At 52.2% G+C, this 27,292-nt stretch overlaps 1 protein-coding gene across 1 annotated transcript; it reads left to right on the forward strand.

Moving 5' to 3' along the window:
- Positions 1-2,855: 2,855 nt before the first annotated feature.
- Positions 2,856-27,292, forward strand: MFN2 (mitofusin 2; the record flags this gene model as incomplete). Its single annotated transcript, XM_079696557.1, has 18 exons — positions 2,856-2,899; positions 7,436-7,614; positions 11,712-11,847; positions 14,946-15,108; positions 16,011-16,135; positions 16,850-16,958; positions 17,071-17,178; positions 18,596-18,749; positions 18,919-18,986; positions 19,128-19,249; positions 20,650-20,776; positions 21,198-21,302; positions 21,578-21,680; positions 22,474-22,694; positions 23,272-23,427; positions 24,860-25,056; positions 25,861-25,995; positions 27,223-27,292. Exons 2-18 carry the CDS (start codon positions 7,440-7,442, stop codon positions 27,290-27,292), a joined length of 2,274 nt encoding a protein of 757 aa, XP_079552683.1. The 5' UTR covers positions 2,856-2,899; positions 7,436-7,439.

The following is a 27,292-nucleotide window of genomic DNA, read 5'->3' on the forward strand; positions in this document are numbered from 1 at the left end:
TGTCTTGTCCGCTCTCCCTTTGAGACTGTACTTTTGCTTAAATAAATACTCAATTTACTTTCTTGACCTCCCTGTCTCATCTCTCAATTCTTTCTGCCATGGATCAAGAACCTTTCTTTCACTGAGAATATAGGCATGGTTGATTAAATCATCGGCCATTAGTGATCAAGTCAATCTCCAACTCCTCTCTCAGGAGGTTGAGAGGGGTGGTGAGGCTGAAAGTTGCAACCCTCTAATCATGTGGTTGGGTTCCCCTGGCAACCAGCCCCCATCTTTAGGAGTTGTCCAGAAGTTGTCTCATTAACATAAACTCAGGTGTGGTTGAAAGGTGTGAATAACAAAAAGACACTCATTTCACCTTTATTTGAATAGCTCTGAAGCTGTTTCAGAAACTGAGGACAAAACTAAATATTATGACAAAAGATGCCCCTATGGCTCTTATATAGGTAATTACCAGGGCTTTAGGAGCTCTGTGCCAGGCACAGTGGACAAAGACCAAAAATATAGTTCTTATTATAAACCACAATATCACAGCGAGCCACTTATGTAATTTTAGATTTTTTAGTAGCCACATTTTAAACAGTAAAATGGACAGATGAAATTCATTTTAGTAATATATATTTTTTAACCCAATTTATCCAAAATATTATCATCTTACAATACAAAAATATCAATGAGATTGTTTACATTCCTTTTCTTACCGAGTCTTACACATCTCAGTTTGCACTGGCCACATTTCAGGAGCTCGTAGCACACATGGCTGGGGGGTACCATACCTGAGAGCGCAGGCTTGGAGCCTTCCCTGCTGTTGTTGAGGCCATCAGGAGTATGTTTATTGCAGTGTCCCAGTGCCTGGCACATGATGAGGCCTAGTAAGCTGCCATATGTGAGCTGGGGTAGTCTCCCCTCTGAGCCAACTGGGACCGCTGTGAAGGTCAAACGATATATGTTGGGTAGCCTGCTCAGGGACTGTTGCTATTCTTACTTCCTCAAAGTCAATTGAAGGGCGCAGGCCCAGGCTTGCTTCCTGTCTTACTCTTGAGAGCTCTTGTCTAAAATTACCAAACGCAATCTTGGATTCCAGAGCAGACAGGGTCCTTGGGGTCAGGCTCTGGGGCAACAAACGAAAGAGCGGGAACCTCTAATCTACGCCCTTGGTTTCTTTTCCCCTTGACAGCTCGCGGCCCCGCCCACCCCAGCCTTCACCGGCGCCTGGCGGAACTACAGCCCCCATGATGCAGCGGGAGTCCCGAATCTTACGTCATCGGCTTGGGACGCCTGGGCGGTGAATAAGATCGCTGAGGCGCCTCTCCAGGCGCTGAGCCAGCTGACCCCTGACCCATAAGCGTTAGTAGGGTGGAAGCTGCTGAGCTCGGAGTCTACCGACTCACTGGGACCAGAACGGCGAACCTGCGGCGGCTGGTGACGCGCGCGTCCTGCCTCCTCCTCCCGCCTGTCCCCGGGGGGCGCGTGTTGGTGACGTCTGGGTTATGATGGCCGCCGGGAGGCCGGGAAGGTGAAGGTGAGAGGGCGAGCGCGTCGGGTGGTGGGACCCGGCCCTGGCCAACACGGCGAGTCCTGATTACCCCGGCGTGGGCCTGTGAGACGCCGGGTTCCCGGGGGCTCAGGATCCGGGCCGGCGGGCGTCCCCGCGTTCCGGCCTCGCCGCCGGGCCCTCAGCGGCCCTGACAGGAGGGGGCGGGACGCGGGACGCGGGACTCGGGACTCGGGAGTGGGGTCCCCTAAGGCTTCTTGTCACCCCCGCTTTCTCACCCTCCACCACCACATCCCACCCCTGCCCTTTCCCCATTTCTCATCCAGTTCTCTGTATTTGCCAGCACTTATTCAGCACATGAGAGGTGCCTACGTTCATCACCGTAGGCGCCCTGCTCTGATTTCCCCAAATTTGGGCATTTCTTGCCCTCGCACAGTTGTCTCTTGTTTGGCTTCTCAATGGACGGTAAGCCCCCTTGAGGGCAGGGACTGTGTTTTATCCATCTCTAACTCTAGCGCCTAGCACACACACAAAAGGCAGACAGAAAATGTCGAATAATTAGCTGCTTGGATGCTTGAAGCCAAAACTGCCCATTCCCGTCTGTTTTAAGCCTTGATTGCCCTGTTTCTTTAATTTCTCTATTTACTCTCTTTCTCTCCTCCCAGAAAGGGCTCTGACGGTCACCCTTCCCATCCCCAAGGGTCAGGTAAGGCAGCTTCCCATAACTGAAAATAAGTGAGCTTTACAGTCAACGGGAGGTGATATCTCAGTTCCCAGCTTGGCCACTTAACTAGCAGTCCATAAATCTCTTAAGTATTCCAAGCCTCTCTTTGCACCATGGAATTGAGAATTAAGTAAGATATTTTACAGCATCTGGCAGATAGAGGCTTTCAGTAAGTTCCACTTCTCTCTCTCAACTCCGCCTTCCCGTCTCTAATCCTCAGTGCCCCAGTCCTCAAGCCCAGTCCTTGACCTGGCTCAGCCCCTTCCTCTCACCCCTCTGGATGTGCCTTTACCAGGGTCCCTGCTTCTCACCAGCACATGTCTGAACACGTGTTTGTGCACACCCGGGCTTGGCCTCGCACCTGTGTGTTGTGTTTTTCCCCAGGGCACTTCCTCACACACCACCCCAATACCTCCGTGAGTAAGCTTCCCTCGGGGATGAGTTTGTTTGGCTTTTAAACCTGATTAGACTTCTTTGGCATCTGTGTTTTGTTTTGTTTTTTTCTGCCCCGTTGACATGTCCCTTTTCCTTTCCAATAACTCAGAATTGGTGGAGTCAACACAATCAGTAGCCAACCTCAACCTGAGACAGGACAGAGGAGAACTCAGACTCTTTTCGTCTTTTTGACTCCAGCCATGTCCATGATGCCCACCCTGTGAAGGTCTCTCAGCATCCATAAAGTAAGTGGGGTGGCTGTGACATCTGGCACCCTGGATCTGGGTGGAGTGGAAAGGGGTGTACTCTGCTGGCCATCCAGCAGCAAGTCTCTTGGATGGGGTCATCCCTGCGCAGAGCTGGAGCGTTCCAACCCACGTTGGAAAGAACTGTAGTTCCTTTCACCTTCCATGGAGGATTTCACTGGTTGCCGAGAGAGCCCGTTTAAAGGTTGACTGTTTAGAAAGTGACTGCGATCTCTGGGCTCCCTGAAGAATGAGTCTCTATCTCCCTCGTTTGTTCTCTGCTGTGCTGGCTCCTCCCTCCCCCTCTCTGCCCAGCAGAAGTTGGCTCGTTGGCTCCTTATCACAGCTCTTCTAAGAGTCTACTCTGCCCCTTTACCCTGCATACTCTTTTTTTTTTTTTTTTTTTTATTGCGGTACGCGGGCCTCTCACTGTTGTGGCCTCTCCCGTTGCGGAGCACAGGCTCCGGACGCACAGGCTCAGCAGCCACGGCTCACGGGCCCAGCCGCTTCGCGGCATGTGGGATCTTCCCGGACCGGGGCACGAACCCGTGTCCCCTGCATCGGCAGGCGGACTCTCAACCACTGCACCACCAGGGAAGCATACACTTTTGTTTCAGTTTCTCAGCTTTTCCTCTGTTCCAGTTGTGCCAGCAGACAATCCGTGGATCCATTTTATTTTCCCTGCTAGGAGTTGCTGTGCATGAAACTGGGTAAAGAGGTGGTGTGGATTCAGGGACTGTGCCTGGGATCCAGACACACCTTGTGGTGACTTTTGCTGTTGCCATCCCTATACCTGAGGCACTTAATCCTCCTTAACTAATAGCCTAGGCTGAGGCAGAGCTTTTCAGTACCTGGGAGTGCTAATAGCTGTTTATTTATTTATTTTTTTGGCTGCATTATGTGGGATCTTAGTTCCCTGACCAGGGATTGAACCCATGCCCCCTGCGTTGGGAACATGGAGTCTTAACCACTGGACCGCCAGGAAAGTCCCTCATAGCAGTTTAGAATTGGGTTTGGTTCTGGTCTTAGGTTAATATCCGTTAATATTGTGCCCCCAGCACTTTTTTTGGGGGGGGAGTGGGAGACTGCTAGGATGAATGAGGCTTTTCCCAAAGTATGACCCTCGGGGTTTTAAAAACTGTGACATAGAAGAAGGGTCTCTTCAGATAAATTTGTGAAATGCTGTGTTAAATACAGTTAAACAGGCCTTCCTTCCCAAAGTCTTTTCTGTGCTTGTGTACTCCAGTGGAGGGGGACTGTAACATAGAGTGTTTTACAAATTGTTTCTACTATGGGATCATGTTTGTCCACTGCAGTTCTGTGGACCACGCTTTGGGAAATGCTGGCGTAAACTCTCTGAAACCATGACCTCAAGAGCACTTTGAGGCGGTCATGACAGCTTGAAGCGTGCCACTTAGTGTATAGCTGATACCAGAGCTCAACTCTGGCCCAGCTGTGGTTGGGGGACTGGCTGTGCATGCCTGCTGTGAGCCCTGCGGTGAAGTAGGGGCTGTCAGGGCTTTCCAGAGGAGGAACAGGAACCAGCTGTTTCCCCCAGCTCTAGAAGCATAGGAAGCCAGCAGGTGGAACCCCAAGACAGCTGGGGCCCTATCTTGGCTTGTGTGTGTGTATTTGCAACTGTGGTCCGTTTGTGCACGTATGTATGCCTAGCTTGCTCTTTGGAAGGATTACATTCTGGAATCTGAAAGATTTGTTTAACTCTCTTGACTCACTGAACTCCAAATACTAAGAAACAGATGCTTAGCCAAAGGCTGCTTTTTAAGAAAAAAGTAAATATATGTATTCCAGGATTGGAAGGGCAGGAAGGTAATCCCCTTTAGGGGCACTCACTGTCTCAAACCATGTCTCTTACAGTTGTAGAGGAGGAAAGTAGAAATGGAAATAGGTCACTGCTCTGTATTAGAGACTGGCTTTCTAGAAGCTCATAGATGAGACAGGGAGAAAGTATGACCAAAAAAAAAAAGCCAAAAGTCTGGTAAGGTTGCATGGTCTCCACAGAGATGTCAAGGAAGGCTTCACGGAGGGGGTGACACTAGAGCTGGGTCTAGAAGGACAGGAGGAGTAGGCCAAATGGGTGAATAAGGAAAGAGGATTCCAGGCTGGAAGCAACATGTGTAACACGAACATGGAATCTCAGCTCAGGCACGAACAGAGGCAGAGAAGGCAGTTGGGAGGGGTTGGCGGTTCGGGACCTGCAGCTGCAGTCTGGGGAATGTGCGAGCAGGGCAGCACCTGGGTGGGCTGCACTCTGAGCAGACCAGGTAACCTCGAAGCACTGAGCTTTAACTAGTGTGTATGCTTTTAAGTCTTGCATTTACTGAACACTAACGCCTTTGGTGTCATACCCTTTGGACTTGCAAACAATGATCAGAATTCAAAAGCACTTGCTTCTAAAATCCCAGCTGATCTCTGAGAACTTGCTGCCTGCAAGCAAGTCACTTCTGGGGCGGGGCACTGCTGAACCTCACCCCTGAGCTGACCTGTGTCCTCGATCCCCATGGCAGTCCCCATGGCAGCTGTGGGCGTGCTGGTGGTGGAGTTGCCTCCGCCCTCCCCTGAAGGCTGGCTTTTCCAGAGGGAAGTCTTGTGATCTTGCTGGTGGAGTTTATTACTCTTGTTGTTTTATAACATGTAAAACTACCTTTGAGCTCGTGCCATGTCATCTTTAATCTTCTCACGGTCTACGTGATATCATGCTTGTACATGTGACGAATCCAAGCATCTGAGGCTTAAACAGCCGAGAAATAGTACAGTCACAGTTTGAACCCAGCTCTGTCTGATTCCAGAATCTATCTATAATGCTGGCTACATCATGCCATCCCAGACCCAGTTCTCCTTTCGGTGACTTTCCTCTTCTGCTTACACATATCCCCTGTTTCTCTAAGAGTCTTTCCTGCTGGGCCACAGTAAGCCTGATTTCAGTGTACTCTCCTTTTCTGCTTTGGAGGAGCCAGTGGTATTTTCTTCCTAGTTCCCCTTCTCAGAGCTCTGCTGTCTTTCTTATTTCAGCCCTTGACACGTGGGCTCCATGCTTAGAAAATCTCCCAGCTGTGGTGTATTCCTGGGGAGGAAGGACACACACTCACTTTCCTCTCTCATCTCCCCAGAAATCAGGAACAGCGCAAAGTAATTGGTAGGTTTAGGCAAAACCTGTGGGTCCCCATTGCCCTGTGGGTCTCTCTTTCTGCCCACCCTTTGGGATGGTTAGTTCCTAAGGGCCACTTTTCAGTTATTATGCGTTTGTTCCAGATGTTCTTTCTGCTTCTCAGGAACTGGTTCAACACGCTTTGGCAGTTTCTCGTGTACGTGCACTCGTGGGCAGTGCGCTGTCATTTCCCAGCTAGAGCGAGTGCCGGGTCTGGTGGAGAGCAGTGTGATTAGGGTGGCTGGGGGGGAGGGGCCGACAAGAAATTGCTAGGTGTTGAGGAGGGCAGGACCGGGCACACACAGCTGTGCACACTCCCCTCATCCTCAGAAAGGCCTTTTCCCTGTGACTTCCCAGCGTCTGAGGGCTCTACTGAAGAAATGGCACTGTGCGAGCTGGGAACTCTGAGGAACGATCCAGGGATGCCCAGCCACATCTGGGGACCGCCTTCTCTGGTCTGTCTCCCTCTTTTGACTTTGAGCAAAGACCTCTAGGGCTTTGGAGTTAAGCCTCACGGCCCCTCACATGTTATTGCCGTGTGAAGGAAAAGAGCCTGCAAAGATGTGCGTGTGATTGAATAAGAACAGGAGAGCTCCCCACACAAACGCAGACGTGATGATAAGCGCATGTTAACAGTGCCCATCACAGGATGGTGGGGCTGTGGATTTTTTTCTCCTTTAGTTTCCACGTTTTCTACAGTGTACACATTTAAAATGAAAGAGAACAGTAAACGTCTCTAAGTAAATGGTAGAAGTAGACCTCTCTCATTTGAAGATCCCCCTTCCTTGCCATCTACTCCTCCACCCCTCCCCAGCGACCAAAAATAAAACCAAAAACCAAAAACCTGTTAGGAATTAGGGCCATCAGGACTGGGCAGCAGAGTAGCCAGGGCAGGGTGGTGGGAGTGCGTGACCTTGAGTGTCACTATGCTTTCACTGCTTTCCATATTCAGTGCTTTTTCTCAGGGGGGTGATGTATAGGAAATAAGTGAGATTTCTGTCACCCTTTTCTGCATAAGGCTAGGAGGAGGGCTTCTCTGTGTGTTACCTCGTGGTTCCCCTCTGTCTCTCTCTGAGATGGGGAGGGCAGGCCTGTCCCTGTTCACCAGGCAGGGAACAGCCAGCTCTAGGCCTGAGCTCAGGGCCCTGGGTGCCCACACTGTGTGACATGGAGACAGGCCCAAGTGGTCCCTTCCTACTCTTGAGGTGCTGGTTCTGATCTTGCTGTCCCTGATCTAGTCCTGGAGGGCCCATGTTCTGGATGGACCCTCGGGCTGGTGCCCGTCCCCCTGCTGCACCCCGCTGCACGCCGGCAGAACGTCCTGAGCTGGGTGTCCCTGGGTGCGCTCACGTGTCTTCTTTCTCTGGCAGCGCAATGTCCCTGCTCTTCTCTCGATGCAACTCCATCATCACAGTCAAGAAGGATAAGAGACACATGGCTGAAGTGAATGCCTCCCCGCTCAAGCACTTTGTCACCGCCAAGAAGAAGATCAATGGCATTTTTGAGCAGCTGGGGGCCTACATCCAGGAGAGCGCCACCTTCCTCGAAGGTGAGACAGGCAACCCACTCAGCCAGGCCCACTCCTGTCAGCTTCAGTATTTAGGTGGCAGGACTTGGGGATGGGGAGGTACAGCCCTGCTCTTGAGGAGCCCATGACCAGATGGGTTGTCACCTTCAGTGGTGCTCTGGTCTTGGAATTGGACTCTGGGGAGACTGGGCCAGGAAAACAAGGGACCTATCACTGAAGAATTCTACGAACTCTGTTCCATTTAGTCACGAGGGGTAGGTGAATCGTATCCTCATCTAAGAGACAAGCAGACTGAGGTTTTAAGAGTTGTTTGATACCTTGTAAGTGACACAGCGGCCTTTACCCGGGTGTCTCTGACTCCAAAGCCCAGGTGTTTTCCTTGGCCCGGTCTGGCTGCCATCAGTCCGGGCACTGTCTGGCTGTTGGTTGTTCCTGACCAGGGTGTTCTCTCACTGATATTTTTAGACAACAGGACTATGAATAAGAAACTTGTGTCACCAGTACCTTTTCCTCTAGTTACTAATTTGAGCCCAACCTCTAATCCCTGCTCTGTCAGCAGAGAAGGTATGGTTCCCAGGGCCCCACTAGGTCTGAGCACCAGCTCCAGCCACTGGCTTCTCAGACTCCCTCTCTAGAAGGCACACCTTGGCTCCAGGTCCTGGGATTGTCAGTGAAGACCCAGTAGCTGAATCTTATCTGTCCTTGGTTTCCTCATTTGTGAAAGAGGGGCTCAGGTGAGACCAGGGATTTCCAAATTCTAGTCTGCAGAACCCTAAAAGTTCAGTGGGAATGCCCCGGGACACACTGCTCTCCACTCTCTGCTTTCCACTGGAGCACCTTGGCTTCTGGTTGGGTTACATGTCAGGCTGCTACTTTAGGCTCCCTTTAAAGAAAGGAAGTAGTTCCAGTACTATGGTGTAAATGTTTGTCCCTCCGTGTTCACATGTTGGGATCCTGAGGCCCAGAGTGTTGGTGTTAGGACGTAGGGCCTTTGGGAGGGGATTATGTCATGAGGGTGGAGCCCTCGTGCATGAGGTTAGTGCCCTTATAAAGGAGGCCCCACAAAGCTCCCTCACCCCCTTCCGCCACGCGAGGATACAGCAAGAAATCTGCCACCTGGAAGAGGGCCCTCACCTGACCAGGCTGGCGCCCTCATCCGAGACTTCCAGCCACCAGCACTGTGAGCAATACATTTCTGTTGTGTCTAAGCCACCCAGTCATGGTATTTTGTTCGAGCAGCCCGAATCGACTAAGAATGGACTCTTTATGCCCTGCCCTCAGCGTGGTGCTTGAAGCAAGAGAGGCGTTCCCAAAGTATTTGTTAAATTTAAAAATTTGAATTTCAGGGTTATAAGATTGGTGGTTGTAATCATTCCAGTTTATTATCTGTTTGTTTAGCAATAGTTGTGGTGTGCCTGGCCCTGTGCCTGCAGAGATGGGACAGACCAGGCCCCTGTCCCGCCGGAGCCCAGACTAACCCTCTGTGATGCTCTGACTCACTCAGATGGTTCTGTGGACGAACACGTGCTTAATAATGAAGGTATTTGTGTGATGGCATCAGGAGTGGGTGTTTTGGTTTCTCTTTTTGTGAAAACATGGAGCCTCTCGTATTGGCGGACTAGAAGGGAAAGCGCTGGAGTGATCCTGAGATGTATTTGGGATTGTCCTGGCTAGGGAGGGGGATGGCTGCTGCCTTGGGACTGTTCTCTAAAGGGCAGGTAATAAGAGCTTGTTGGCCTACTGCCTGTTTCTTTTAAATGTAGCCACAGGCTTAAGAGCCAGTTTCCTCCGGGGCGCGTTCCAAAGGCCACACCCAGGTGCCCACACAAGGGAAGAATGTTGATGGGTCTGAATAGGTGCCCACATAAGGGAAGAATGTTGATGGGTCTGAGTAGGGGGTAACCAGTGTATGTGGGGAGGTCTTGTTGGTTTGCTCACTTCCTTTCGTGGCACCAGCTGCAGGGAAAACTCACTGGGCATCTCTGAAATGCGCTTGCATTGGATGCTCTGGATGCTCTGGGAGTGCTCTCAGTGCTGGGGCCTGTCAGCCCAGTGGTTCACAAGTGCCTTAGTCTGTTTGGGAGGCTGTAACAGAAATACCATAGACTGGGTGGCTTGTAAACAAAAAAATTTATTTCTCACAGTTTGGGAGGCTGGGAAGCCCAAGATCGAGGTACCGGCAGATTTGGTGTCTGGCGAGGGCCAGCTTCCTAAACTGCTGTCTTTTCTCTGTATCGTCACATGTAACCACACGGCAGGAGGGGCTGGCTAGCTCTTTGGGTCTCTTTTGTAAGGGCACTAATCCCAGGCATGGGGTCGTCACCTCTGTATACAGTTGACTCTCGAATAACATGAGTTTGAACTGCGCGGATCCACTTATATGTGGATTGTTTTCAATAGCAAATACTCTATAGTAGTACAGAATCCATGGGTGAATCTGTGGATACAGAACCGTGGATACGGAGGGCTGACTAAATTACATGCTGAGTTTTGACTGTGTGGAGAGTCAGCACCGTAACCCCCGTGTTGTTCAAGGGTCAGCTGTACCATCATACCGTCATCACATGGGGGCACATAAACATTTAGTCCATTGCAGCAAGAGTGTGCTGAGGGGCAAACACCCGTCTGCTGTCCAGCCAGCTCATGACCTTCCTCATGCAAGTACTAGATGGGCTGGGGTCAGGATCTTGCTCAGTTGCTCCCATCTGTCATAGTATGTTATCCATCTGCCTGTCAAGGGCCCTGGGAAGAAGCAATGCAGTGATCCTGGTATCTGTTTGCTTAGTGAACATTGTGCACCTGCTGAGCGCTGGGTGCTGGGATCAGACAGCTTGGCCCTCATGTGGTAGGTGGTGCAGACAGGTGAGCTAGGCAGTTACCCTGTGGTGAGATAAGGGCTAGATGCTATGGGAGCGTAAACAAGGGGACCAGACTCAGGGGTGGTCAGGGCAGGCTAAGTGGGAAAGAGCCAGGCACCCCGAGGCAGTGCATTAGTTCTTCAGAGTGGGGGAGGGGCGTGGGGAAGCACTGAGCAAAGCCCAGAGCAGTGGCGAGCGTGGAGATATGGTGAGGCAGCATGCGAGGCAGCGGGTGCCCAAGACCCGGCTGGAGCAGTGAGCGGGGCCAGAGCAGGCAGGGCCTCGTGAAGGTGCCCAGGGACGCGGTCCCAATCCCAGCTCTGCCATCTGCTAACTCTGATGGGTACACGCTGTGGATTAAATGAGACCGTATTTGAAAAGTGATCAGGGGCTTCCCTGGTGGCGCAGTGGTTAAGAACCTGCCTGCCAACACAGCGGACACGGGTCCGAGCCCTGATCCAGGAAGACCCCGCATGCCGCGGAGCAACTAAGCCCCTGAGCCACAACTACTGAGCCCGCGCTCTAGAGCCCACGAGCCACAACTACTGAAGCCCGCATGCCTAGAGCTCATGCTCCGCAACAAGAGAAGCCACCGGAATGAGAAGCCCGTGCACCACAACAGAGTAGCCCCCGCTCGCCGCAACTAAACAAAGCCTGCACGCAGCAACGAAGACCCAACACGGCCAAAAATAAATAAATAAAAATTAAAAAAAAAAAAAAGAAAAGAGATCAGAACAGTGTCTGGCATATAGTGAGAACTTGGTAAGTATTTGTTAAGTAAAAAACATATAACTTCATTAGGTACCTGCCCCCATTCTTAGCCATTTTGTGTTTTAATCCATTTAATCCTTTCACTAGTCACATGAAGTAGGTACTGTTATCTGTGTTTTAAGGGTGAGGAAACTAAGACCAGGAAGGTTCATTTGCCTGGGGTCACAAAGAGCCAGGAAGAGGTAAGAACCAGCACTTCTTGCACTGGAATCCAGGCAGTCTTGCTCCCAAGCTGTGTTCTTTTTTTTTTTTGGCTGCGCGGCCTGCGGGATCTTAGTCCTCCCACCAAGGATCGAACCCACACCCCCTGCAATGGAAGCTTGGAGTCTTAACCACTAGACCGCCAGGGAAGTCCCCCAAGCCGTGTTCTTAACTGCACTGCGGCCCACATAGGGTGTAGCAGGGAGCCGTGGTGGTGGACTCTGCCTTCCAGCCTTGTGACGTGGGACTCTGACCGTGGGGTGAGCCGTTTTCAATCTCCACCTCCAGACACCTACAGGAATGCGGAACTGGACCCTGTTACGACAGAAGAACAGGTTCTGGACGTCAGAGGTTACCTGTCCAAAGTGAGGGGCATCAGCGAGGTGCTGGCCCGGCGGCACATGAAAGTGGCTTTTTTTGGCCGGTGAGTCTCAAAGCCCTCATACCGTCTTTCTTCCCAGCTGGGGGCAGGCAGGGGGGCAGGCACTGTGTGTGGGATCACAGCCTGAGGGCCCCAAGGCAGAGAAGCAGCTGGCATGCTTCAGAGTTCAGTGCTCTCCTTCTTATTTCTTTATTTTTAACTGTGGTTAAATACACATAACGTAAAATTTACCATCGTAACCATTCTTAAGTGTACGGTTCAGTTTTGTTAAATACATTCACATTGTTGTACAACCATCAGCACCATCCATCTCCAGAACTTCTTCCCCTTGGAAAGTTGAAACTCTGCCCATTAAGTAACAACTCCCGTTCCCTTCTCCCCACCCCACTGGCAACCCCCGTTCTCCTTCCTGTCTCTATGGGTCTGACTACTCGAGGTGCCTCAGGGTAACTGGGATCACACAGTATTTGTCTTTTTGTGACTGGCTTCTTTCACTCAGCATAATGTCCTCTAGAATCATCCATGTTGCAGCATTTGTCAGAATACCTTACTTTTTAAGGCTGAGCAATATTCCATTGTATGTATATACCATATCGTGTTTATCCATTCATCCATGATGGACACTTGTTGCTTCCACTTTTTGGCTATTGTGAATAATGCTGCTATGAACGTGGGTGTACAAATATCTGTTTGAGACCCTGCTTTCAGTTCTTTTGGGAATATACCCAGAGGTGGAATTGCTGGACCATATGTTCATTCTGTTTTTAAAATTTTTTTTTTTTGGCCACACTGCACGGCATGGGGGATCTTAGTTCCCCGACCAGGGATTGAACCCGTGCCAACCTGTGCCCCCTGCAGTGGCAGCTCAGAGTCCTAACCACTGGACTGCCAGGGAAGTCCCCTGTTTTTAATTTTTTGAGGAACTACCCACCATATTGTTTTCCATAACGACTGTACCATTTTCATTCCTACCAGCAGTGCACAAGGGTTCCAGTTTTTCCATATCCTCCCAATACTTGTTGTCTGTTTTTTTGATAGTAGCCATCCTAAAGGGTGTGAGGTAGTATCTCTTGTAGTTTCGATTCGCATTTCCCTAGTGATTAGTGATGTTGAGCATCTTTTCATGTGTTAGTTGGCCATTTGTATATCTTCCTTGGAGAAATGTCTATTCAAGTCCTTTGCCCACTTTTAAATTGGGTTGTTTGGGGTTTTTTTTTATGTCGTTTTGGTGTGGTTTTTTTTGTTTTGTTTTGTTTTTGAGTTGTAGGAGTTCTGGATTTAATTCCTTATCAGACATATGATTTGGAAATATTTTCTCTATAGGTCGCCTTTTCACTCTGTTAACTGTGTCCTGTGATGCACAGAAATATTTTATTTTGATATAGTCCAATTTATGTATACTTTTTTGCCTATACTTTTGATGTCATATCTAAGAAATTGCCAAACCCAGTGCCATGAAGCTTTTCCCCGATGTTTTCTTCTAAGTGCTTTATATTTTTAGCCCTCAGATATCCTTCCTGTTACACTTTGAGGTCTGGTAGGCACCTCTGGAATGTTTGCTACAGTACCAAGGACTTCTCCAGTTCTCAGTGGGCACTGACTGGGTGGCCTACACAGTGAACTCAGTTCTGACATGCTGCCTGGAGGTGGCGGCAGACCTCCCAGGATAAGAGCCCGGTCCCTCAAGACACCCCCGCTTCAGGTGCCTTTGGAAATGTGGGCGTCTGACCCACTGGCTATAGATCAGAGGTTCCCACGACCTCCTCCTCTTAATTTGCTAGAGCGGCTCACAGAGCTCAGGGAAACATTTATTTACATTTACTGGTTAGTATATAAATATGGGATACTGTAAGGGATACAGGTGAAGAGGTACACGGGGTGAGGTCTGGGAGGGTCCTGAGCACAGGAGCTTCTGTCCCTGTGGAACTGAGGTGCACTGCCTTCCACCCTGAAGCTCATCACTTTTCATTGTTCAGGAGATTTTGTGGAGCTTAATCCACAGCGTCCTCCTTCCTTTTCCTGGAGGCAGCTCTCTTATCACTTGGTCTTTCTGGTGCCCAGCCCATCCTCAGGCTGCCTGGGGCCCCCGCCTGAGTCACCTCACTAGCATAAACAGGTGTGCCCAACAGGGGCTCCTTATGAGTGACTGAAGACACTCCTTCCACTCAGGAAATTCCAAGGGCTTTAGGAGCTCTGTGCCAGGAACCGGGGACAAAGACCAAACGTATTTCTTTTTTTTTTTTTTTTTTTAATCAAACATATTTCTTGTTATACCACAGCACCTTTAAAAAAAGTAAAGCCCAATACAGGAAAAAAAAAAAAAAAAAAAAAAAAGAGACACCCAGACGGTTGGATGCTGTGCGCACAGTGGTGGCCTGAGGAATTGGCACTCTGCCACCCCTGCCCCTAATCACCTCAGGGGTGGCCCTCAGGCCTCTGGGCTGTCATTTTGCGCCCTCCCCTCAGAGCTGTGGCCCTGGCTTTGGTGAGCTGGAGAGATGAGTCTGCAGAGTAGAGCTGTTTTCAAGAACCAGAGTGTCGGGAAGGGGTGTGATGGGCAGGAATGCTACAGTAATCTGCCCTTAGCAGGCCCTTATCAGCCGGCACTGACAGGTGGGGCTTCAGGTATGGGAGGAGCATGGCGGGGGTGTGTGTGTGGGGGGGGTGTGGGGGGGTGGGGGGCAGCAAAATTGGCCTTTTGTAGAAAACCAGGGACTTTGGGGTCATTCAGCTGAGGTCACTTGGACTGAGGAAGACACCCTGGGGGTGAGCCAGTGGTTCCAAGTAGAAGAGGAGGAGTGGGTTGTCCCTTGGAGTCCGAAGGGTCATCTCCAGAGTGAGGCTGAGAGCCTCAGGCGGTGGTGGGCTCCCCTGAGGGCAGAGAACATCTGCATGGCAGCGCCACACCGAGGGAGCCCCTCATAGGCTGGTTTGCCGTGATGAACCAGGAGCACATCACAGACACGGGTCACGGGTATTTGTCCAGCATTTTCATAGACACAGAGAGCCCTCTCTGCCTGCCTGGGCACACGCATCACGGTGGAGGACAAGACTTTGGACTTGCAGGCTGTAACTTCTTAGTGACACAGCCTGAGACGCAGATAGCGGTAGCTTCACTGACAGCCAGGATTTCCTCGTAGGACGAGCAACGGGAAGAGCACTGTGATCAATGCCATGCTCTGGGACAAAGTGCTGCCCTCCGGGATCGGCCACACCACCAACTGCTTCCTGCGGGTGGAGGGCACAGATGGCCACGAGGCCTTCCTCCTCACGGAGGGCTCAGAGGAAAAGAGGAGTGTCAAGGTGAGGGGACAGCGCCGGCCCGGCTTTCAGCCCTGGGCATGCTGGTGGGTTAAATCCGGGTTTAGACCAACCAGCGCATCCACTGTGCCAGGACCACTGGAAGCTCTAAGGAGAAGGCAGTGCCCTCCACTGCGGTGGAGTCTGGGAGGCCCTGTCCTAGCCTGGCTGTTTGGGAGTTGCGAGAGCTTCAGGGAGGGTCTGAAAGCCGGAGCGCCTGAAGTCCGGATTCACAGTCCTTGTGAATTGCTGGGCAGGCCTTTTCTCTTTGTGATGAAGAGCATATGTGCCTTGTTCTTTGGCGTGTTGCCAGAGAGCGATCCCTGCATTTGCTCTGTGATTCTGACACGTCAGCTCGGGGCTTGCGTGTTTTCATTTTTCTGAGAGCCAGCTGCATTCCTGGTTGGGGCCAGATGCTCATTTTGGTTCCTAAAGAATTAATGCAGAAAATGCTCAGCTTTAGGACAACATCCAAGAAAGAAACTCAGAAGAGGAGTGAAGAATAGTTGGTTCTTATTGACAGTTCCCAGCTCTTGACTTTTTATGTGTGAAATGAAAGAAAAAGGGGTAACAGGGCTTCCCTCGTGGCGCAGTGGTTGAGAGTCCGCCTGCCGATGCAGGGGACATGGGTTCGTGCCCCGGTCCGGGAGGATCCCACATGCCGCGGAGCGGCTGGGCCCGTGAGCCATGGCTGCTGAGCCTGCGCATCCGGAGCCTGTGCTCCGCAACGGGAGAGGCCACAGCGGTGAGAGGCACGCGTATCGCAAAAAAAAAAAACCAAAAAAAACGGGGTAGCAGATCAGGCAGCAGTTCCGGCCATTGTGCTGTGGCCACATGGCACTGGAAATCTCCAGGCTGGAGGCTCTTCCTCAGCCCTGATCCCTCTTTCCCTTCTCCCCCATCAGACTGTGAACCAGCTGGCCCACGCCCTTCACCAGGACGAGCAGCTGCATGCTGGCAGCCTGGTGAGTGTGATGTGGCCCAACTCCAAGTGTCCGCTTCTCAAAGATGACCTTGTGCTAATGGACAGGTAAGAGGGAAGGTGCCTCCCCAGGAGGTCCAAACTGGGAGGGCACCAGGTTTCCATTTCTGGATCATCCAGGCCAGGATCCCCTAGGTCCTGTTGTTGCTCTGCTTAAGTATGTTGCTTTTCATACTGGCTCAACCAAATCTTCCTGCCTCTTCGATTTCCTCTAGGGTCTGGTTACTGTATCCCTGGGCAGGTGTCAGGGCCCTGAAGATGTCCCAGTGATGGCCTGTAAAGAGGGATAGGGAGGATGCTCAAAAGTTGGGAAGGTTCTCAGCCTCAACCCAACATTAGTGTGTTTATTGGGGGCGGGGGGTGGAGCTTGCGGTGGTGAGGTCCATGTTGTATTTTATTTTTCTCAAAGGAACACTTTGCTCCTGCTTTGTGGACAGGCTGTAACTATACCAAGAAGTGCGGTACTAGGGTGCTTGCCAGACTCACATAAATACAGAGCTTCACCTTAATTGTATACCCCCAAAGTAAAATTCAGATCATTACGTTTTTATAAAAGTGATAGATGCGTATGGCAAAAACCACATTTTCAGAGTCTGGAAGGATATGAGATGAAAAGGAAAAATCCCTCCAATAAGGGCCAGGCCCAATTTCTCTCCCTTCTGTAGCTTTCTCCTCCTTTGCCTGGCTGCCTCAGGTCTGTTCAGAGCAGGAAGAATGGGGCCCATGGTCTGTCCGGTGACAGTTTATCCTTGTCGCCTCTAGCCCTGGCATCGATGTCACCACAGAGCTGGACAGCTGGATTGACAAGTTTTGCCTGGACGCCGATGTGTTCGTGCTGGTGGCCAACTCAGAGTCCACCCTGATGCAGACGGTAACCCCTCCTCTGCCTTTTCCCACACTCCGAGGACCCAGCTGAGCGGGCGGGCTGGCAGGGCCTCGGCTGGCACAGCTCCTCCCCCACTGAGGTCTTCCCCTCCATCCAGGAAAAGCAGTTCTTCCACAAGGTGAGCGAGCGCTTGTCCCGCCCTAACATCTTCATCCTGAACAACCGCTGGGACGCCTCCGCCTCGGAGCCTGAGTACATGGAGGAGGTGGGTGCCTCTTTACCCAGCAGTTTGGGGAATGCCACCCCATGTGTCTACCCAGACCCTCTTTATGCTCTCCCAGGCCACATCCCTGAATGAATTTCAGCACCAAAGAAGTCCCGGGTATTCCTTGGGGTCGCTGATGGCTTTAAAAATACCCCTTCGTGGGAGTTCCCTGGCGGTCCAGTGGTTAGGACTTAGTGCTTTCACTGCTGAGGCCCCAGGTTCAATCCCTGGTCAGGGAACTGAGATCCCACAAGCCATGCAGTGTGGCAAAAACAAGACCAAACAAAACCAAAATGAAAAAACAAAAACAACTCTTTGGGACTTTCCTGGAGGTCCAGTGGTTAAGAATCCGTGCTTCCACTGCAGGGAGCACGGGTTCATTCCCTGGTCCGGGAACTAAGATCCTGCCTGCTGCGTGGTGCGGCAAAAAAAAAAACAACAACAGCAACAAAACGCAAACCCTTCACTTCTCCCATTCGCTTTCCCGGACCCCTCTCCTCTTCAAAAGGCTTTCTTCCAGGTCTGAGAAGCATCCCTACCACGTTAGCTGCTGCACCCTTGCTTGCTCTCTTTATTTAGTTCATAAAGAATTAATCATTATAGAACAGGCTTAGCTTTAGAAAGACATCCAGGAAAGAAGCTTAAAAGAGGAGTGAAGAATAATTGGTTCTTACCGACAGCTCAGAATGCTTTACTTTTTATGCGTGAAATGAAAGAAAAAGGAGTAACAGTTGATATGGGGTGGTGATAAAGCATGTAGTCAGCGGGCTGACGCTGGGCAGTGTGACTGGTAAATTTCCTAACCCCTCCGGTAAATCCTCACCTGTGAGTTGGATATGATAGATAGAGTTGTTGAGAGGATGAAATCTGTTAACTTTGAGAAAAGGCCTGGCACGTGGCAGGTGTCCACAAGAGGCCGTCATCACTTGTAAGTTCCAGCAGTAGAACCCTCGGGCTTCAGAGCTAGGAGGGATTTTGGGGCGCGGCCACTCATGTAATAAACGAGGCCCAGGGAAGACTCAGCTTGTCAGTACAGAGTCCAGGTGTAGGTTTCTTGACCAATCCCCCCCCCAACCCAGGTTCCTTTCCTTCTGGGCCGCCAAAGTGAGACACTCTGTAGGCTCTAACAAGGCAATTTGGGGCACGTGTAAGCATTTCAGCTTGTTGATGCACCAGCTGTCTTTGACAGGCTGTACCCCAGGGAACCCCTGTGACATGGGTTCTGGGGAGCCTGGTGGCTGGAGAACAGATGGTGGGAGATGGTCGCTGCATGTGTGTTTGTACCTTTTGAATCCTGAGCTGTGTGAACAGATTATCTGTGTTTTAGAAAAGAAGCAGTTGGGGGCTGTGGGCTCCATCAGGAGGGGCCCACCCGCACCCTACCTGCTCACGTAACGCCCGTCTGCTTGGGCTCCAGGTACGGCGGCAGCACATGGAGCGCTGTACCAGCTTCCTGGTGGACGAGCTGGGCGTGGTGGATCGAGGCCAGGCTGGAGACCGCATCTTCTTTGTGTCTGCCAAGGAGGTGCTCAACGCCAGGATCCAGAAGGCCCAGGGCATGCCCGAAGGAGGTGACGATGGAACCAGCTTCTTGCTTTTCCCGAACATTTGAGTCGTTGGGTCTCATACTAAGTCAGCCAGTAGAAACAGTTCTGAGAACGAGGTGGTGAGAAGAGCCCTGAGTGGGAAGCTCTCTCGGCTGCGAGTTATTTCTCGACTAATGCGGTGCAATTCTCCTAGGGGGCGCTCTTGCAGAAGGCTTTCAAGTGAGGATGTTTGAGTTTCAGAATTTTGAGAGGAGATTTGAGGTGAGCACAAGCCTTTGATCCTGGTGTCTGGCGATTCTGTGCCTCCCTGGCTCTTTCCAGCCGTGTCCCTGGCAGTAGATGCCAGAGCCTGGCCCTTGGCCGGTGGCCTCTGCCCCCCTCTGTGCCTCTTGTCTGTTCCAGGAGTGCATCTCCCAGTCGGCTGTGAAGACCAAGTTTGAGCAGCACACGGTCCGGGCCAAGCAGATCGCGGAGGCTGTCCGCCTCATCATGGACTCTCTGCACATCGCGGCGCAGGAGCAGCGGTAAGAGCCCCGGAGGGGACAGGAGGGAGCGTGGCAGTGACCGCCTCACCCCTGCCTGGACCCGGCCCAGGGCAAGAGCCTGGCCGCCAGATTGGAGTCTCAGGGTTCCCTCCAGGCCCCGTTCGAGCCACGAGGAGCAGCCTGGTGAGGAGGCCGTGGGGCGTCTGTCCGTCCCACCTGGCCTTTGCAGCAAGGTTCCCCACAAGCCCGCGTTGGCGGCCTTGGCCCAGTGCTGCGCCGAGCACTGCAGCCGTTCTCATAGCCTGAAGCAGGACATGCTTCTTAAAAATACCTTTTTTTTGGAGAAATTAAAATATAGGAAAGTACAGAGAATAACATACCGTGCTTCCATTGCACAGAATTGACAATATTTGCTTTATTTTTAAGTTAAAATAAAAGACATACAGCAGAAACTAACACAACATTGTAAAGCAATTATACTCCAATAAAGATGTTAAAAAAAACCCCACAACAACAACACAGAAAAAAGTGTTGAACACCCTTTGATTCTTCAGCCCCTGTCCCAGTGTGTCTCTGCCCACTCCTCAGAGGCAACTGCAATCGTGAATTTGGTGTGGAGTCCTGTCATTCATTAAGCAGTACTTTTTATGTAAGTTCTGAAGAATACATAATGTTGCTCTGCAAGTGCTTTACGTGTACAGATACGGGATCATGCTGCACCTGGCTTCTCTTTCCACCCAGCATCGTTTTCACCCTTTGTCCTTGTTGATACCTGTAGAGGAGTTTAGGACTGTTAGCTGCTGTAGAGTAGTCCATTGTGAATGTACCTCATTTTCCTGTAGATTGATTTTTAGATTTCATTATTTTGCTATTGCAAACCCTGCTGCAGTGGATGCCAGTCTGTGTGTCCACTTGTGCACATCTGCAAGAGTCTTTCTAGCATTAATTCCCGGAGATGGATTCCTCTTAGGGTATATGCATTTCAGTTTTACCCAGATTTACTTGTGGCTTTCTGAAACATCTGAACCCATCTGAGGTCCCACCAGCAGCGTAAGCTGGAACTCCCATTTCCCTGACCCCATCAGTAATTCAGACTTGGTGAATTTGGCCAGGCTTCTGGGTAGCGTAGTACCTCTTTTTTCTTTTTCTTGATTATACTAGTGATTTTTTTCTATATTAGTTGGCAGAACTTGTTCTAAAGCCCCTGAAAGCACCCTCCCCTGTCGGTCACCACCACGTCTTCCAAATTTGGAAAACTTGAGTGAGTTGTCGACGCCGTCTCTCCCTCACACCTGGGAAGGGGAAGAGCAGGCGTCCGGCGATGTGCGTGGACCTGCCAGGATCACCGCCGGGGCCCGCACAGGCTGCCCCGCGTCACCTCTTTCTTCTCTGCTTAGTCGTGGGGACCTGCGTCGTGTAACCAGAGCTCTTGCTTTCAGGGTTTACTGCCTGGAAATGCGTGAAGAGCGGCAGGAGCGGCTGCGATTTATTGACAAGCAGCTGGAGCTCTTGGCGCAAGACTACAAACTGCGAATTAAGCAGATTACGGAGGAAGTTGAGAGGCAGGTGAGGAGTGGGAGAGGAAACACACACTGGGGAGATGTGGGCTCCGCGTAGAGGCTGGGGAGCTAGAAAAGTGAAAACACAGACACCCTATTCCTTGGGGGCTCCTCAGCCTTCCAGGAGGAAGTCGTGGCCCTGATTCAAGAACGTGGCACCTCCCTGGGTTTGCTCTTCCATCGTGTGACCCTGGGCAAGTCCCCCCTCCTCTGGGCCTTGTCCTCCATATGTTCCAGGAGGGTTTGGTCAGCCAGTCTCTCATATCCTCTCTACCTCAAAAACTTTAATTCCATAGATCAGCTGAGGACACTGCATGGGTGAGGGGAAAGATACCCAGTGTGTTAGAGTCTGTTAGACCCTCTCCTGGTGCTGCACAATTGAACCACGTTCCTCCCTGACGCTTACCAGCACGCTGCTTCTGCTGTAGGTGTCCACCGCGATGGCTGAGGAGATCCGGCGCCTCTCTGTGCTGGTGGACGAGTACCAGATGGACTTCCACCCTTCCCCAGTGGTCCTCAAGGTTTACAAGAATGTGAGTCATTAAGTGGCAGGTGCTCTGGGCAGGGGCTCCCCTTATTCCCTGTTGGCTACTGGAAGGGATCACCAAGCAGACGGCGACTCAGCCCTGCTGCTCTGAGTCAGGGCCCCTCAGCCGGGGACATGAGCCCCGGGCTCCCATGCGGCCTGCCTGCCACTGTCGCCTGGTGGGCCTGGGCTGACCAACCTCGGATTTCCCTGTCCCTGGGCTCCCCAGAGGGAACTGCCGGCAGAGAGCGCCACTTCCCTTCATCTCTCTTCTGGCTGCAGGAACTGCACCGCCATATAGAGGAAGGACTGGGCCGAAATATGTCGGACCGCTGCTCCACGGCCATCACCAGCTCCCTGCAGACCATGCAGCAGGAGATGATAGGTCAGTGCTGCGGGGGCCTCGGGACCTGGTCCCTGGGCTGCCCAAAGATCAGTTTCAGGCCAGTCTACAGGAGTAACGGCCTTTCCTTCTCTGTCACCTTTTATGATGAGTCAGCTCCATACCTTGGGGTTCTGGGCATGTGTCATGAGTTCATTCCACACATAGACTTGGGGGGTCGGTGGAGGGGCATCCTTTTTTTAAAAATAAATTTATTTATTTATTTTTGGCTGCGTTGGGTCTTTGTTGCTGCGCGTGGGCTTCCTCTAGTTGCGGCGAGCGGGGGCCGCTCCTCACTGTGGTATGTGTGCTCCTCGTTGCAGTGGCTTCTCCCGCTGTGGAGCACGGGCTCTAGGCACGTGGGCTTCAGTAGTTGTGGCGCATGGGCTCAGTAGTTGTGGCTCGCGGGCTCTAGAGTGCAGGCTCAGCAGTTGTGGCGCACGGGCTTAGCTGCTCCACGGCACGTGGGATCTTCCCAGAGCAGGGCTTGAACCCGTGTCCCCTGCACTGGCAGGTGGATTCTCAACCACTGCGCCACCAGGGAGGTCCCCGTGGGGGTGTCTTGTGTTACCACATGGGACTAGCAGAGGCTGAGAGTTCGGCCTGCTCCTTAAATCCGCACGTTAGCCGGTGTGGAGCCTTGGCCTGCGTCCCCCCGCCCACTGCCCGCTCTTCCGGGCCTGGCTTCTGGGCCTCACCGTCAGCGTTCTGGGCCGCAGCGAGTGTTCTGAGGCTCGGCCCTGGCGTGGCATGGGGCTCAGCTGCTGTGCTTTCTCCGCATTTCTGTTCCTGACAGATGGCTTGAAACCCCTCCTTCCTGTGTCTGTGCGGAGTCAGATAGACCTGCTGGTCCCTCGGCAGTGCTTCTCCCTCAGCTACGACCTGAACTGTGACAAGCTGTGTGCCGACTTTCAGGAGGACATCGAGTTTCATTTTTCTCTCGGGTGGACCATGCTGGTGAACAGGTTCCTGGGCCCCAAGAACAGCCGCCGGGCCTTGATGGGCTACAATGACCAGGCAAGCGAAGTCCCGCACCCTCGGGCGTCAGGGGAGGTCAGTCTGCACCCCAGGCACACAAACTGTTCTCAAAGGGCTGCCCTGAGGTCACAGCCGTGGCATGTGGGCCACCACCACGGTCAGGTTTTTGCCACAAATCAACCTAGCTTTATCCTAAGCACTAATATTTGTGAAATTACAAACGCAAGCCACATTTTTTTTCTATTACACGTTAAAGTGAGCGTGTAACTATTAAATATAGATAACCTATCTGTCCACATACCACCATTTTCATGTTTGGATGTTGAACCCCCCATATCTGTACCGAGTTACTGCCCGGGCTGCTCTCAGGCCACGTCCCACACCTGGGGACCTGTGCTGAAGCGTTCCAGGGCGGCCACTGCTCCCGTTCTGTAGTACCCCACGGTGCTCACCTTTGGGCCCGCAGGTCTGTTAGGAGCTTAAATTCTTCTCTGCTACATGTGAAGCTCATTTCCCCTTTTGGAAATTGAAGAGCCACTCCGCGTGCCCCTGTTCTGGACCCTAGAATGAGAGATTGGCCGGTATCTTCTTAGCCCCTCCTCGTTTCTCTCTGCAGGTGCAGCGGCCCATGCCCCTGACCCCGGCTAACCCCAGCATGCCCCCACTGCCCCAGGGCTCCCTCACCCAGGAGGAGCTCATGGTTTCCATGGTCACCGGCCTGGCCTCCCTGACCTCCAGGACCTCCATGGGCATTCTCGTTGTTGGAGGAGTGGTCAGTGACAAGCGCTGCTCTGGAAGCGGGGGGCAGGCGGGTGGGGACCGAGAGGCACAGTCTGGTGGGTGTCCCCGCATCGGCCCTGTGCTTCACATCCGTGATGACTTTTTGCTGTGATCTCAGGAGCCGTGTAGCCTTAGCCCTTTAACATACATTTATTGACTTATTTAAGTCTCACTCAACTAACGTGACATTTAGGTTCCCGTTTTACAGAAGAACATCTGCAGTGGGCTTGCCAAGTACACACAGCTAGGATTTGAACTCTGGCCCCATCTGACCCCAGGACCATATTCTTTCCCCTGTAGGGCCAGTAGGGTAGGGAAGTGACCTGAGAAATTGACGGACCTGGGTTCTAGAGAGGTGGGTATGACCAGGAGTTTCTCACTGGTAGGTGAGGAAACCGAGAGCAAAACTTGCAAGGGCTTGAGACAGAAAGAGGCCAGGCTGGGCCTTGAACCCTTGTTTCTCCAGCTGCAGTTGTATTGCCCTTTCTTTCTGCCCCAAGGCCTGAGATCACAGGCTGCCTTCTTGATTACTGGGGTACTCCCCATGTCTTGACCCAAGACACACTGCAGCTAGAGTTATTTATGCCTTGAATTTTCTTGATGATGTGGGAAAGTTCTCTTTGTCATGGTCATTTGAGTTGTGGAGTGGTGGCAGAACGGAACTGTAACAAAACTGCCAGGGATTGCATTCTCAGCTTGTAAGACTAGGGCGGGCTGGAGCTGAGGCCCCCTCCCTCCTGGCCTGTAGATGGTACATGCTCTGGTTTTTTTTCCACAGATGGTGACCTGGCAGAGGGTCATGATCTGAGAAGCTGACACTTGACGGTTATGTAACCCTTTTTACAGTCAGTGTCTCATTTTACCCAAACAACCCTGAGAATTGGGTGGGGGCCATTATTCCTATTTTGGGAGGAAACAGGTGTAAACAAACTTGCCCAAGGTCACACAGCCAAGGAAGAGCTTCACACTAGAGCCTCGATTTCTGGCTCCAAGTCCAGTGCTCTTTGACTGTAACTACACTGCCTCCAAGCAAAGTGTTACAAACCAGACCAAAAGAGGCCATCTACTGAGGACCGATGTGCAGAATTCTGCTTGTCAGTGTCACCAGAATGGAGTGTCCCTTCAGAGTACTCCAGCGTTTATCTTTAAGATTTCTCTGTGCCTGGATCTGTGCTTCTGGTGCTCACAACCACAGAGGTGGCCTCTGCACAGTCATGTTGTGTGGCCCACACTAAGTTTCCCTCGTCTCCAAACTAGACATGGTCCCTGCCCTTCTGGCCTCAGTGAGACCAAGGAAGATACTGAAAGGAGTGTTCTGAGTAGAAGCACAAAGGCTCTTTGAGGCTCTTGGGAAAGTCCTGGCTGAGAGGACGGGCGGTGGGATGGCAGAGGGACTGTGCCAGCTGACCACTGTGCCTCTGCAGGTGTGGAAGGCTGTGGGCTGGCGACTCATCGCCCTCTCCCTTGGCCTCTATGGCCTCTTGTATGTCTACGAGCGTCTGACCTGGACCGCCAAGGCCAAGGAGAGGGCCTTCAAGCGCCAGTTTGTAGAGTACGCCAGCGAGAAGCTGCAGCTCATCATCAGCTATACCGGCTCCAATTGCAGCCACCAAGTCCAGCAGTGAGTGGCCCCGGCAGCCCCGAGGGACCAGTGCCAGCTCCCGTGGTTCAGGACTGCCCTCTAGTTTCCTCCTAACCTGGCCTGGAAACCACTGGGTCCTGAGCGCTGTCTGACTCTGGCCTTCAGCTGTGCAGTGCCAGCGTGGCGGCTAGGGATGGGGGAGGGGTCTCCAGGGACACCTTATGTCCTGGGCTGGGACCAAGTAGGCCTCTGGTCTCCCAAGGAAGGAAGACATGGGAAGACGAGGGGTGTTACCTGTAGCCATCTTTTAAAGGTTACCTCGAAGGGCTTGGGTTGTGGGCGTAGCTTTGATGTTCTGAGCCGCAGCCCATTGTTCATGGCGTACCTTAGGGCAGGTGGGAATGGATGGCTTGATCTGGGTGGTGGTCAGGAAGGTGCTGGCTGCCTGCCTTTTCTTGCTATGTGGCAGGCCCTCTGCTAGGCATTTTGCACCTAACTCTTCATTTTCTCCCCGAGCCCTTTGGGGTAGACGTTTTTACTGGCACCTTGTTTTTCAAAATGAGGAAATTGAGATTTGAAGAGGAGCCATGTGTCTCCTGCACTCGACTGATTAGCAGTGGGGCCGGGATTGAATCCTGGTCTCTTGTGCCCACGCCGGGGCGTCTTGCTCTGTGCTCCTGCTTCTCACACTGTGCTGATGCTAGTGTGTGTGGTGGCTGTGATGTCCGCGGTCTCAGCAGCAGGCGGGGACGATCCTGACAAACCAGGACAGGCGCAGGTGACAGATGGGCTGGCTGCTTCACCACTGACGTGGCCTGGTTGATCCTGACTCTCCCCCCACAGGGAACTGTCTGGGACCTTTGCTCATCTGTGCCAGCAAGTTGATGTCACCCGGGAGAACCTGGAGCAGGAAATTGCCGCCATGAACAAGAAAATTGAGGTTCTTGATTCACTTCAGAGCAAAGCCAAACTGCTCAGGTGAGGTTGGCCAGGTGGCAGCAGAGGAGGTCTGGTCCCTGGGGTTACAGCTCACAGGCACGTCCTTAACTGTGGTGTCTCAGGCACTTGACACGTGCTGTCCCATCTTCAGCGGCCCTTTAGGGACGAATCATCACCTTCACTTTATGAAATGGAAGATCGAGGCCTAGAGAGGTTAAGTAACTTATCTGGGATCCCACAGTAAGTGGTCAGGCCAGGAGCAGGAGAATCCAGGCGTGCTGGCCTCCAGCACTCTCTGACACTCCACACATTGATTGTCCTTTATTGTCGGCGGGAACAGTGGGCTACACCCGGTCCCCGCTTTCCGCCATTTCACGGTGCGGCACATCAGCATCCGTGTCCACAGGGGAGCTGGCCAGGTAGCCAGCGACCGGCAGGACCCGGATCAGAACCCAGGTCTGCGTAGGGTCTCTGTTGAAAGTCAGAGCTTCCAGCAGCAGGTTGCTGGGGAGAGGATGGGTCTCAGGAGTCAGGAGTCCTGGCTTCTGGTCCTAGCACCCCCGTTTGGGCAAATCACTGAGCTTTCCTATGTCTCATTGCTTTCATCTGTAAAACGGAGTGAGGTTTCATGACACCGTCACAGAGCTGAGTGTGAAAGTGCTCCACAGAAGTCCTCGGCCCACTCAGGCCGGGATAACGTCAGCACGCGGGGACTCTGTTCTTCCTGCCCCCGGCCTGACGTCAGCACAGAGGGGAGCTGCATCAGAGGCGTCGGTGGGCCTTGTCCTCCCCGCCCACTGCCCTGGGACAGCTGTGTTCTAGAGACACGCTGCTCATCCCCGGGGACATCTCACGCGGCATGTGGGTTCGGGGTGGGGGTGTCTCTGCTGCTTGTCACCTGCAGCGACAGGGTGAACCTGCAAAGGGCTGCGTGTGAGCAGCCCAGCCTCCTGCTGACAGGCAGGAAGACTGTGTTCCCAGCAGTCCAGGGACTTGCCCGTGGTCCCGGCAGGAAGCAAACACAGGGCTTGAGGGTCAGAAAAACCTGATTTTATTTCCACCGCTGATTCGTCGCATGACCGTAAGAAGTTATTGAACCTCTCTGGGCCTCGTTTTCCTCATCGGTGAAGTGGAGGTTATTGGAGGGATAATGAGTAAATGAGTCTGTACAAGTCAAGTGTCCGGTAGAACAGCACTTGGCCTTGGCACATGGTGCTGTTACTTGTCATCAGCTGTTACTGCTACAAGGTAACCGTTTCTCCGCAGGAATAAAGCTGGTTGGTTGGACAGCGAACTCAACATGTTCACGCACCAGTACCTGCAGCCCAGCAGATAG

This window comes from Hyperoodon ampullatus, assembly GCF_949752795.1.
Source record: "Hyperoodon ampullatus genome assembly, chromosome: 2".
Lineage (NCBI taxonomy): Eukaryota > Metazoa > Chordata > Mammalia > Artiodactyla > Ziphiidae > Hyperoodon > Hyperoodon ampullatus.